At 43.3% G+C, this 14,247-nt stretch overlaps 1 protein-coding gene across 1 annotated transcript in view; it reads right to left on the bottom strand.

Moving 5' to 3' along the window:
* Positions 1–13,236, bottom strand: part of SAXO1 (stabilizer of axonemal microtubules 1) — a 104,118-nt gene extending 90,882 nt beyond the window's left edge. The window contains exon 1 of the mRNA XM_043891102.1: positions 12,955–13,236. Within this exon, the coding sequence (XP_043747037.1) occupies positions 12,955–13,001 (47 nt within the window). The 5' untranslated portion in view covers positions 13,002–13,236. The remainder of the gene's footprint in view (positions 1–12,954) is intronic.
* Between the last annotated feature and the right edge of the window lie 1,011 nt (positions 13,237–14,247).

Genomic DNA, 14,247 nt, shown 5'->3' with positions numbered 1-14,247 from the left:
TCCTTGGTTTTCCAGGCACATGTGGATCTCAGCTTATTCTTCCTATCACCTGCACCCATCGTTCTTCCCTCTGCAGTAGTCTTTCAAGTTCAATCATCATATTAAAATAAATGCTATTCTCCCCTTCCAGAAATCTGGGTTTTCCATGCTGAAAGGGACCCTAGAGATCCTTTCATCAAAGCTCCTAAACCCTTTCGACAGGACCCCAACAGGTACATGCCCCAGCTCAAGGGCCAAAGACTGTCCCCTTCAGGTCCCTAAGGTTCTAACTGCTGCAAAATTCTTCTCTGTATTGACTCCAGTTCAGCTGTCCTGAAGTGACCACACAGTGATCTTAAGTCCACCCTCCGAACAACCCAGAACAAGCCTAAATGACTATCTATCCATCCCCTGATCTTGTCAAGTTTAAGTTCTCTCACTTCCAGAATGTGTGAACTCCCCATAACCTGGCCTTCATGATCACTTATTGGTATTATTAAAAAAAATACAGTGCCCAAATGGACAAGCGGTCTTCAGTTGCCGTCTGATCAAGCCCAAGTCCAATGATGTAATTACATCCGCTGACCTGGACACCCTACTGCCATTCGACTTGAAACAAAGTTAATGTTTCTTATCAGTCACATCACACCATTAAGATCATACTAAATGTGGAACTTCCCTGGTGGTCCAGGGGCTAAGACGCTGCACTCCCAGTGCAGGGGGTCCTGGTTTCATCCCTCCTCAGGGAAGTAGATCCCACATGTCACAACTGAGAGTTCCTACGCCACAACTAGAGATCCCGAACGCCGCAATGAAGATCGAAGATCCCGTGTGCTGCAATTAAGACCTGGCACAGCCAAATAAATAAATATTTTTTAAAGGATCATATTTAACTGTGGTTAAGCAAAACCCCCAGGACCTTTTCACAAACTATGGCCAAGATAAACGTCTCCCATTATGAACACATAGAACTGATTTTTCATCCCAACTGTAGACCTTCATGTTTACTCTTGTTAAGTCTCAGCTCGGTTTTGGGCCCTGCATTCCAGCCTGTCAAGATAAGTTTGAATCTTGATTCTGTCGTCTATCACTTGCTCTCTTCTTCTCATTTTGTGTTTTCAGTACATTTGATAAGGATGACTTCTATGTCTTCATCCAAGTTTTGATAAAAGTGTTGGACAGAGCTAATGACAGAGTCCTGTGGCATGCTGCTAGTGATGCTGTTCCAAGTAGGCAAAAAGCCATCAGTCAACACTCTAATGGTTCTGCTTGTTCAATGAGCTAGGAATCCACCTCGTTATACTATCATCTAATCCATCTTTCACCAACTTTATCTGCAAGGATAACTTGGCAAGAGGCCAATCATTTCTCCTATCATTTTTTTCCTTCCCCTACCTTCTTACACAAAATAGCCCCTTCCTCTAACTGCTCAGTTTAGATCATGTAACTCCCACAACTCAACTGATTGGACCAAGGGTAAGGACCCCGGATGCCAGAGGAACCAGGTCACAGGCCGATCCAACCAGGCCCTCTTCCCCTTGAAATGTGGAGACAGTACACTGAACTCTTGGTAGCCTCTTTGGTTAACGAAAATGGTAAGCAATGCAAAGTTAGGGCTAGGCAGCTACAAATACATCAGACATACCCCCAAGACCAAACATCATGAGGCCCGAGAAGGACACTTAATCATTCTAAGCAGCTACTCAGGAATTGTTGGCAAAGTCTAGAGGACATCTGTCCACCCTCAGCTCTGTGACACATCTCCACTTTCCCCTCATTTCTCCAAGATCATCAACAGAGGCACCAGGAGACCTCTGCACATGCCTTCAGAACCCCGAGACGTTTTTCTAGACAGGCCTAGAAAAAAAGCTATTGTGGGCAATAGGGACTACTTCATTGTCTGATGATCACTAACTTTTCTTATTTTAGTTTTATTGTGGTAAGAACACTTAACATGAGCTCTATCCTAATTTTCAGTGCACAATAACAAATCCATTCATCTTATACAACTGAACAATGTGTGCTGATTAGTAAGCTCCCCATCTCCCCCTTCCCTCACCCCCGGGCAACCATCATTCCACCCTGATTCTATGAATTCACAACTATTTTAGACAAAAGGATGAATACAATCACATCTGTCTTTCTATGACTACCTTATTTTACTTAGCATAACATCCTTGAAGTTCGTCCATGTTGTCCATATTACAGCATTTCCTCATTTTTTTGAACTAAAGAATATTTTCCTGTGTGTATATACAACATATTCTTTACCCATTCATCCATCAATGGACATTTAGGTTGCTTCCACACCTTGGCTATTGTGAATAATGCTGCAACAAACAAGAGGGTGCTAAGAGCTCTTCGAGATCCTGATATCAACTCTTGTGGATTAAAACCTAGAACTGGGATTGATGGATCATACAAGTAGCTCTACTTTTGCTTTTTCGGGAACCCACCATCCTGTTTTCCATGGTGGCTGCACCATTTTGCATTCCTACTAACAACATGAAAAGGCAACCTACAGAATGGGATAACATATGTCCAATAAGGGGTTCAGTTCCGAAACATCTAAGGAACTCATCTACCTCAATAGCAAAAAGAAAAGTTTGATTTTTTAAAATGGGCCTAGGACTTTCCATAAGCTTATGGAAAAAATGTCCACTATAGCAAATCATCAGGGAAATGCTCAAAGCTACAATGAGATACCCCCTTCACACTATCATCAACAAACAAAACTGATGATCACTGACTTGGAGAAGTTCAAAGATGTTAAAGGACCTGAACAACTTCACAAACCTCATCATTCATCAAAACCAGGACTAGAATGCAAACATACTGCCTCAGTGTCTCTAATTCTTTCCCTATCACCATCCCCTGCCTTCCCATTTGAAGCAAGATACAAAACAAACAGGGGATTCGATCAATGCTTTGCTTTTCACCTTGAGCTCTTGTTCTCAGATATTATATAAACTTTATTTGGAAAACACAGTTAAAGTATACTTGAAGGAGAAAATGGACAGTTTAAGTGGGAAAAATTGTTTTTTTTTTTTTTTAATGATACTGTTTTTAAAATTAACTGACCAGGACAAGCAGAAATTTAAGGTATTCCTTATCTTACAACTTAATTTGATTAAGCATGAGGGACATGGAACTTTCCTGGTGATCCAGCAGTTGGGAATCCGCCAGTCCGAGGGACACGGGTTTGATCCCTGGTCTGAGAAGATCCCATGTGCTGTGGAGCAACTAAGCCTGTGTGCTGCAACTACTGAGCCCGTGTGCCAAGGGCCCATGCTCTGCAATGAGAAGCACTGCAATGGCTGAAGCCACTGCCTCTGCACCACAATGAAGAGCGGCCCCCACTCACTGCAACTAGAGAAAGCTGGTACACAGCATTGAAGACCCAGCACAGCTGACAAATAAATAATAAATAAAAGAATAAGGGACCTTTGGATACCTGGATATCTAAACTATGTGGATAGATTTGGCTAAGTGGTTAACTTGACAGCCATTCAGAAACACTGCCATTTCCTTTTAGAGACACAATCACAGATGCTTCAAAGTTATTCCGAACCAGCCCATAAAGAAAACTCCAGAATAGAATGGTAGAGAATGTTACACAATAAGGATGCCTTTAATGCCCGGGTCATTGAACTTAAGGCTTGGAAAGCTCTAAACCGAACAGAAACTTAACCTTAAAGTTTGTTAACGTCAGTTGGAACTTGAGAAGTACAGTCATTGCTGGACTCAAGTGTAGACAGCCTTGCAAGGGCTGAGAGCCTCCCAGCTGTGTCAAGGGTAGATTCGATCTTTGCAGACGATCCCTATCTTCCACATTTAATCGAGTTTCCCAAGAACTTCAGCACATCACTCAGTTTTCATTCTCTGCAGAGCATTTAAGTACCTACCAGTTAACAAGGACTTCCCAGGTGGCTCAGTGGTAAAGAACCTGCTTGCCAATGCAGGAGACATAGGTTCAATCCCCAGGTCAAGAAGATCCCCTGGAGAAGGAAATAGCAATCCACTCCAGTATTCCTGCCTGACAAATCCCATGGACAGAGGAGCCTAGTGGGCTACAGTCCATGGAGTCGCAAAGAGTCAGACACGACTGAGCAACTAAACAACAACCAGTTAATAAACAAAATTAACACTCTCTTCTAGAGTGCAAGCTCTCCATGAGAGAAGAGATCTTGTTCACACTTCTCAGCGCCTCACAACCTGGCCCACAGACTGACATCTTATTTATATTTATAGAATAACACTTATCTGTGCTCTTTACAATGTATGCCAGGCCTTGTTCTGTTTGCTTAATAAAGACACAATCCTCACAAAAACCCTCTGAGGCAGGCTCTGTTATCATCTGCATTTTTTTTTTCTGGCCAAACCATGCAGCATGTGGGATCTTAGTTCCCCGAGCAGGGATCTAAGGCATGTCCCCTGCACTGGGAGAGCAGAGTCTTACCCTATCGTCACCTGCATTTTACAGATGCGGACACGGCAGCACACAGGAGGGGACTATGCTGTCAGATGGTACAACAGGGCACCGCTGCTGAGCGGAAAGGCTGGGAACTGAACCCACGGGGTTTGGCTTCACAATCTCTGCTAAGTCCCGCACGCGGCTGGCTCTCACAGTAAATCATCCTAAGTTATTTGGTGAATTTCAAAAAACGCCAAGAATGGAACGGAGACTACACACTTTAAAAATATGTATATTAAGAACTATAAATCCATTCAGCTCTAACTGAATAACAGGCTTAAGTGTGGCCTGATTCAGATACTGGATATTTATTTTAACAGAAAAAAGAAGAGGAAAATGCTGCTCCTTTAAGTACTTCTTTGAGGGAGAAGAGTGTTTTATCTGTTATTTGCCTGTTCCAATCCATCAACAGCTCTCTCTGCCCTGAGAGCTCACGTTCTGAGGCCCTGACAGGCCCCCGAGCGCTCAGTGTGGGTGTGATGCTCCACATCTCTGTCTCCCAGGCTCCTGGTGCAGACATCCCCCCGCCGCCAGAGCTCAGCAGAGCCCGTCATACCATGCCAGGCCTGTTAACACAGTTTTCACCCCTGTCTTCCACTTGCACAGGCTTCCCTGATAGCTCAGTGGTAAACAATCTGCCCTCAATGCAGGAGACACAGGAGACTCCGGTTCGATCCCTGGGTTGGGAAGATCCCCTGGAGGAGGAAATGGCAACCCATTCCAGTGTTCTTGCCTGGAGAATCCCATGGATAGAGGAGCCTGGCAGGCTACAGTCCACGGGGTCACAAAGAGCTGGACACGACTGAGCACATTCCACTTGCACAAGCTTCCACAGCTCAAAGCAGCAGAGTCAGGATTCAAAACCAGGCCGTCTGACTCTGGCACTGACCCTCCTGACCTCCCCAGGAAAGCAATCTCCCCTTCCTAGAGCTTGCACAGCACCCCTCCCAGGGATCTGTCCCCCTCTGCCGTCCTGCGTCACTCACTTTATTCATCCTGTGCATTTGTGGCTTAGCTACTCCCACCCCTCCCCCCAAGAGATACTTCATTTCCTCAAATGAACTTTATCATCTGAAGGCCAGTCTGAAATATTTGTTACCGATGGAGGGAACAGTGCTTAAAACTACCCAGGGCATGATGGAATTGGAGCACAGTTTCTCTAAACTCATCCACTTAGAAACTCTTAAGACTGAGTAGATCATTTTAACTACTGTAATTTGAATTACCACGAAGTTGTACTCGGCAATTTCCTAATATCTGAAATTTGACTAATAATACATATTGACTTATAAGATTAAAGGTATTTATGAACAAACACTAATTCTGATATGACAAAAATACCATTATTTTTAAACAGGATATAACATTTGAATGCATAAGGTCTACAACAAAAATAATTCAATGTTAAAGGTTCCACCCCCACTGCCCCCCCCACTGTTGGCTTCTCTATCTGGATTCTGTTAAAGATAAAAAGCCACCAGCAAGCATCTATTAAAAGCTGCTCTTTGTCTTCTTTTCTTAATAAGAATTTATGAAGTCAATTTTATTTAAATTAAAAACAAGAATTCTTCTTGAAACATGTAATATCAAACCAACTCCTCGATTTTCTTTCCCCCTTCCTCTTAATTTGTAACAGAGACTCTAAGAAAATAAAATCTAAGGTTAAGGAAATTTCCATCGATGTGAAGAAAATATTTTCCAAAATTAAAATAACAAGTTCCTCCCTGGTTAACATAACTGATTTAAGTTGCAGATACATGGCTGCCCCTGAGATCACCTTCCTCCCCAGCCCCTTGCAAGGGCCAAATCCACATCCTTTTCAGCAATTTGCAAGTCCTCTATGGGACTACCTTTTTTATGAAATGCTGCACATACTACCAATGCTACATAAATATTTCATGATACATTACCCAGGCCTGGAATTTCCTGCAAGATTGCATGAAGTCTTTAAAACAGTGCACTGCAAGTCATAAAATAATCAGATATAAAAGTAAGCTGGATCAATCCCTTGATTAACCACAATTTAACAAGAATTTCAGAAAAAATAGTGTTACTACAACTTAATCTCAGGAGAGAGATTTGCTATTTATATTACTTTACTAAAAGGCTTTTAGAATTATACTCTTTTAACATCAGGTAATATTTCTCAACTGGACAGGAGCCTTCCCATTATCATCTACAGTCAAAAATGATCCAGTGTGACTTGAACGCAGATGGCAGACTGAATTGTAACATCCAGCAGTCTGATACACAGTAAAAGATGAATAAAATTTAATTGTTGACCTAATTGTCCTTTAATCTTAATAAAATATGTTCTCGGATATTAAAATTAATGCCTCAAATTCCTTGTCGGTAAAATAAAAGCTAGGAACCATTAAGATCCCTTCTAGCTTTAAAAAGCTGATTAACAATTTATTTTATCCTCAGCCCTCCCCTACCCCTTGCCCCAGAATCCTTTCGTCCCCACCCCCAGTTGCAAATTTAGTCATCTGGGGCAAGAACATCTCTGTAAACAGAAAACACCCCCAGGGAAAATGAAGGCTAAGATCAAGGAATTGAATTTCCAAACTAAGCAACGCTCCCTTTGTTGAGAGACAAAGGTAATAATGTATGAGAAAATGGTTTTAAAATTTTTAAATTTTCAAAACACTACAGAAATGTAAGGTGGTCTAATACTGAAGACTGTGAAAGTTTGGCATTTTTTTCAGGAACAGGAAGTGCTGAGGACATTCAGGCGATCTTAGTATGTACAAAAGTAGGGTCTCTACACTCAAACACTCAGACACTTCAATGTAGCCATCACAAGAAAAGTGATGAGATGGTTAGAAACAATTTTTAAATGCTTACCTTGCTGTATATTTCCACATCGCATGAATATGTTTGGTTATCTGGCATTGACTGTATTGAAAAAGAAATTATAACACTTCATGGTAAGAAACCAATTGCCAGATTTTTTGTTGCCAGATTTTGGGGTACTGTTGTGGACAGAAAACCTTGGGCTTAATTCAGGAAATGTGTCTGGTTTTTTAAAACCATCAAAGCTCATTAAAAAGTTTTATGAGGGGTTGGAGTCTCCAGATTTAGATACTTGCAACACCTCCTGGATCATCGAAAAAACTAGAAAATTCCAGAAAAACATCTACTTCTGCTTCATTGACTACACCATAGCCTTTGACTGTGTAGATCACAACAAACTATGGAAAATTCTTCAAGAGATGGGAATACCAGACCACCTGACCTACCTTCTGAGAAATCTGTATGCAGGTCAAGACCAGTTAGAACTGGACATGGAACAACAGACTGGTTCCAAATCGGGAAAGGAATACAAGGCTGTATATTGTCACCCTGTTTATTTAACTTATATGCAGAGTACATCATGAGAAATGCTGGACTGGATGAGGTACAAGCTAGAATCAAGATTGCTGGGAGAAATATCAATAACCTCAGATATGCAGATGACACCATCCTTATGGCAGAAAGCAAAGAAGAACTAAAGGGCCTCTTGATGAATGTGAAAGAGAAGAGTGAAAAAGATGGCTTAAAACTCAACATTCAGAAAACTAAGATCATGGCGTCTGGTTCCATCACTTCATGGCAAATAGATGAGGAAACAATGGAAACACTGAGAGACTATTTTTTTGGACTCCAAAAATCACTGCAGATAGTGACTGAAGCCATGAAATTAAAAGACGCTTGCTCCTTGGAAGGAAAGTTACGACTGGCCTAGGCAGCATATTAAAAAGCAGAGACATTACTTTGCCAACAAAGGTCCATCTAGTCAAAGCGATGGTTTTTCCAGTAGTCATGTATGGATGTGAGAGTTGGACTATAAAGAAAGCTGAGTGCCAAAGAATTAATGCTTTTGAACTATGATGTTGGAGAAGATTCTTGAGAGTCCCTTGGACTGAAGGAGATCCAATCAGTCCATTCTAAAGGAAATCAGTCCTGAATATTTATTGGAAGGACTGATGCTGAAGCTGAAACTCCAATACTTTGGCCACCCGATGAGGACTGACTCACTGGAAAAGATTCTGATGCTGGGAAAGATTAAAGGTGGGAGGAGAAGGGGATGACAGAGGATGAGATGGTTGGATGGCATCACTGACTCAATGGACATGAGTTTGAGCAGGCTCCGGGAGTTGGTGATGGACAGGGAAGCCTGGTGCAGTCCATGGGGTCCCAAAGAGTCGGACATGAATGAGCAACTGAACTGAATACTTTCTCCTTGTCATCTGTGATCTACCCTTCAAGGTCTACCACTTCCTGAGCTCTGCTGGATCCTAAACTCTAACTGCTCATTTTAGAAAACGTAAGGTAAATCTATTTTTAAAAAAAGAAAACAAAAACCCAGAACAAGGTATTGTTGTCCTTTTACGCTGATCTGGCAGAGTTGGTCGGGAGAAGGCTGCCATCTTGTGGCCAAAAGTAAGAACTCTCTCCAAGAGTTCCATTCCTCCAGCCTGCAGCAGGGGCTCCCACGGAAGGAAGTCCACCTGTCCAGGGGGGAAGCCTACCCACCCAGGGCTCCACGTACATCCTGAGCCTCCCCAATAAGAACAAAGTGTTCAAAAATCAAAGCTGAAAGGACTTTAAAGGACAATTTGCTCAAACAAAGCCTTAGGAGGAAAAGCAGAAGAGGAAAGAAGAGATAGGGGCTTCCCTCCCTGGCTGGCAGGCCCACAGGCCTCCACAAGCCTCCTGATTTCAAAAACATGGGGGAACTGAAGCCATGGGAGGGCAGGTGACTCACTCAGAATCAAGGCCGCCCTCTCCCACTGAAATGCTGTCTCATCTTACCATAGGGTTCGTCTTCATCAATGAATTTGGTAATGTTGCAGAATACAAAATTAATACACAGAAATCTCTTGAAGCCCTATGCACTAACAATGAAAGATCAGAAAGAGGAATTAAGGAAATCCCATTTACCATGACACCAGAAAGAATAAAATATCAAGGGATAAACCTACCTAAGAAGGCAAAAGACCTGTACTCAGAAAACTATAAAATGAAAGAAATCAAAGATGACACAGAGAGAGATACCATGTTCTTCGACTAAAAGAATCAACATTGTCAAAATGACAATACCCCCCAAAGTAATACACAGATGCAATGCAATCCCTATCAAATTAATGATAGCATTTTCCACAGAATTAAACCAAAACTTTTACAATATGTATGAAAGTACAAAAGACCCCAAATAGCCAAAGCAAACTTAAGAAAGAAAAATGGAGCTGGAGGAATCAGGCTCCCTGACTTCAAACTGTACTATAAAGGTGCCTCAAAACAGTATGGTACCAGCACAAAAAACAGAACTATAGCTCAATGGAATCGGATAGAAAGTCCAGCAATAAACCCATGCACCTATGGTCCCTAATCTATGATGAAGGAGACAAGAACATACAATGGAGCAAAGAGAGTTTCTTCAATAAGTGATGCTAGGAAAACTGGACAGTTACATGTAGAAGAATGAAATCAGAACACTCACACTATATACACACACACACACCTCAAAATGGATTAAAGACCTAAATGCAAGACTGGAAACCATAAGACTCCTAGAAGAAAACACAGGCAGAACACTGACATAAGTCACAGCAAGATCTTTTTTGATCCACCTCTTAGAGTAATGAAAATTAAAATAAATAAATAATAAACAAGTGGAACTTAATTAAACTCAAAAACTTTTTGCACAGCAAAGGAAACCATAAACAAAAAAAGACAACCCACAAAATGGGAGAAAATAATTGCAAATGAAGAGACCAACAAGGGATTAATCTCCAAAATTACAAATAGCTTAGGCAGTTCAATATTAAAAAAAAACAAACACCCAATCAAAAAACAGGAAGATCTAAATAGACATTTCTATAAAGAAGACACACAGGTGGCCAAAAAGCACATGAAAAGATGCTCAACATCACTAATTATTAGGGAAATACAAATCAAAACTACAATGAGGAATCATCTCATACCAGTCAGAATGGCCATCACCAAAAAAATCTAAAAACAATAAATGCTGGAGAGGGTGCGGAGGAAAGGGAAACCTCCTACACTGTTGATGAGAATGTACCTTGGTGTGGTTGCTATGGAGAACAGTAAGGAGGTGCCTTAAAAAACTAAAAATAGGGCTACCATATAATCCAGCAACCCCACTCCTGGGCTTATATCTGAAGAAAACCACAATTCAGAGAGATATGTGTACCTCAGTGACCACTGCAGCACTGCCTACAATAGCCAGGACATAGAGGCAACCTAAATGTCCATCTACAGAGGAATGGATAAAGAAGATGTGGTACATATATATACGACAGAACATTACTCAGCCATTAAAAAAAAGGACATTTGCAGCAACATGAATGGATCTAGAGATTGTCATACTGAGTGAAGTCAGCCAAGCAAAGACAAATATCATGATATTGCTTGTATGCGAAATCTTTAAAAAGTGGTACAAATGAATGTATTTACAAAATGGGAATAGCGTCACCAACATAGAAAACAAACTTAACGGTTCCCACGGGAGGAAAGAGGACATTGGGTTTGACATAGACACACTACTACACATAATAAAGTAGATAATAAAAATCTATTGTATGTATCACAGGGAACTCTACTTAATACTCTATAATGCCCTATATGGGAAAAGGATCTAAAAAGAGTGGATATATGTGTAACTGATTAACTCTGCTGTACAACAGAAACAATACTGTAAATCAACTATACTCCAGTAAAAAGTAAATTTAAAAAAATAAAACCAGTGTAAATGGACCATCTATGGCAACATTAATGGGGCAGATACTGGGAGAGGGGGATCACGCCGACTGTTAAAAGCTGAGGTTGATGAAATAAAGAGATGAACCAACAAGCACTCTGAGAACTGAAATGAGACTAAAAGAAGAGAAAGGCTGATGGATGTGAGAATCAACCGGAGCCCCCTGACTGAAATCCGAGTGGAAGGGTAGGTACAGGAGCAGGAGGAAGGAAAGGAGAGGCCCACGGACGGACTCTGCATCTGATGGGAAATAAGCTATTTTCAGGGACAGAAGAGAAACAGAGAAGGAATATCCCTTACGACAGAATTAGGACAGAGACTTCTCTCTGCATATCCTCTGCACCTCTTAAATGAACATTCCTGCCTTCCTAACTGGAATGGATACTGTGCAAAGACGGAGACTGTATCAGATATTTCAATCCCAACAGCCACAAGAGAACAAATTAAGCCCCAGTCCTAACTGAATAACTCAAGTATCTTAAGAGAAGATGAGAGGGTATGTAAAGGGCCCCGGGAGAGGGTGTCGTAGAGGTTTTCCCTCACTAGTGTGGAAAATTAGCCCCAGATTACAACACTGCTCTGGATCTGCCTAACAAAGCTTAAAAACAAGACCCATGCTTCTACTTGATCTAGCTCAGCGGTTCCCAATCCTGGCAAATGGGAAAATTGCCAAAAGACTGCTGGTGATATAACAGCCTGGGCAACCAGTATTGTTTTAAGCTCCCCAGGTGACTCTCGTGAGCAGCCGAGGTTGAGAACCACCCACTGACACCCGAGATGTGTAAGGCTGCTAACCCAGTTTCTAGAATCCCTTTTAAATCTCCCCAATCCTGATGCCATTTTTAAATATTCAAGTAACATAGCTGGCAAACACCTATTGCAGCTTCCAACATGATAACACATTTCTAGCACAATCCAGTGTCTCATACACACTTTCTCATTGAAACCTTAGAGAATCCTGGAGAAGATGGGTTACCTGCCCAAGACCCCACAGTTAGCAACCATCCAGGAGGGCTGACCCCAGGGCCGCCCCTCTTTGCTGTTGCTCCTCTGTTGTTCTCAAGCCCGGCAATTTCTAAAATGTCCTTGGGAAGCCGGTGAAAGAAGCCACCTTAGGCATTGTGAGACATAGGAAAGAAATCAACAACTCTGACTAAAACCCACAATCTCTTCAAGACCACGAGCTTCACCCAAGTATGGTTCTTAAAGGCAATGGCCAGGAGAGAACAGTGAAAAAATAGCTTCTTTTCCTTATTCTTGTTCAACTCTACACCACTGTGAACACGAGTTTTAGAAATACCTTACACTTCTAAGTAGCGACAATGTCTCTGAGTGAGAAACTCCAGTTACATGAAAGGATTCCTCTTCCCCATCATAGACTCTTCCAAAAGGAAACCAACAAAAGATGCAAGACCTGGCCAGGGGTTTTCTGACCTCGCCCAACATGCCCTGGGCTGCAGCGGGGTGTGCACAAACTCTACACATCTGTGCCCACTTTCAGCCTCCATGCAGTTCTGCGTGGCAGGACCACAGAGACGCCCTGAGGACCAGCCACCTTCACTGGGACTCACTCATCGCGACCGCGGTAACTGCTAGTTGGCAACACGACAGTCTACAGGACAGCAACAAGAGGACGCACCCACCATAGTGCTACCGGAGCCCAGGGTCAGGTCTCACTCGACTTTCGGAGTCCGAAAACCCAGGCTCGCGGGCCCTGGGCGCGCGGCAGCCTTACCCGCAGGAGCACAGTTCGCAGACACATTTCCCCTTCGTGGGGGCCATCCTGAGGCCTGGGAGTCCACGCCGAGCATCCGCCGCCGCCGCCGAGACCCCAACTGCCTCGCAGGGAGCGCGCCAAGTTTCGAGGGCCTTGGCAAATACTCTGAATACTGACCCCAAAGACAACGTAAGCGGCCCTTTTGCCAAGTCCGGTCTTGCGTTTCCTTCCCTGAGCAGGCCTCGCACGGGAGCAGCACCGGGCGTGGACCGCGCGGGCCGGGCGACCTCCCGCAGCCCGGGCCTCCGCCCGCCCCACCCACGCACAGGCCGAGCATCCCGGCCGCGGGGCCTCTGTGACATCAGCCGGCTCGGGAGGGACACCGGTGGGTGGCAGTGATGACACAAGCACCCGCGCCTGTGAGGTCAGGAAGCTTCCCGCGGCTTACCTGGGGGCCCAGGACCAAGGTCCCCCACTGGGCCTTGTTGAAATCTCAGGAAAAGCGAAGGATAGAGGACTTGGAAAAGTTTCTGGGTGTGCAAGTCCTCAAGCAGCCTGCTCACTTGGACAAAAAAAAAAAAAAGGCTGAAAACCCCACTGTCATCACACTAGGTGGCATTTTTTATCTCTAGAACCTATGGTGCCCCTGGGTATAGAAAGGCACCCACTGATTTCCAGAAGGCTGGACGAAAATACCATTTCCAGATCTCTCTTGTGGAAATCATGCCTGCAGCTCCCCCCATAGACCTTGCTCTCTGAGAACAAAGCAGTTACAGGGCACCTGGGGCTTAACTGCTCACTGGGTGCTCAGTCACTCCCCCAGGTGCTAGTAATGATGCTGGGCCATGGTCCTCAAGTTTGAGCCTGCATCAGAATCACCTGGCTTGATGAAAGCCAGATTGCCCAACCCACCCCCAAGTTTCTGATTCAGTAGGTCTCAGTTCAGTTCAGTCGCTCAGTCATGTCTGACTCTTTGCAACCTGCAGCATGCCAGGCCTCCCTGTCCATCACCAACTCTTGGAGTTTACTCAAACTCATGTCCATTGAGTCAGTGATGCCATCTAACTATCTCATCCTCTGTCATCCCCTTCTCCTCCCACCTTTAATCTTTCCCAGCATCGGGGTCTTTTCTAATGAGTCAGTTCCTCGCATTAGGTGCCCAAAGTATTGGAGTTTCAGCTTTAGCATCAGTCATTTCAATGCATATCAGGACTGATCTCCTTTAGGATGGACTGGTTGGATCTCCTTGCAGTCCAAGGGACTCTCAAGAATCTTCTCCAACACCACAGTTCAAAAGCATCAATTCTTCGG

Source organism: Cervus elaphus, chromosome 29 (assembly GCF_910594005.1).
Source record: "Cervus elaphus chromosome 29, mCerEla1.1, whole genome shotgun sequence".
Lineage (NCBI taxonomy): Eukaryota > Metazoa > Chordata > Mammalia > Artiodactyla > Cervidae > Cervus > Cervus elaphus.
The sequence above is the reverse complement of the archived record's forward strand: the minus strand, read 5'-3'. Positions and strand labels throughout refer to the sequence as shown.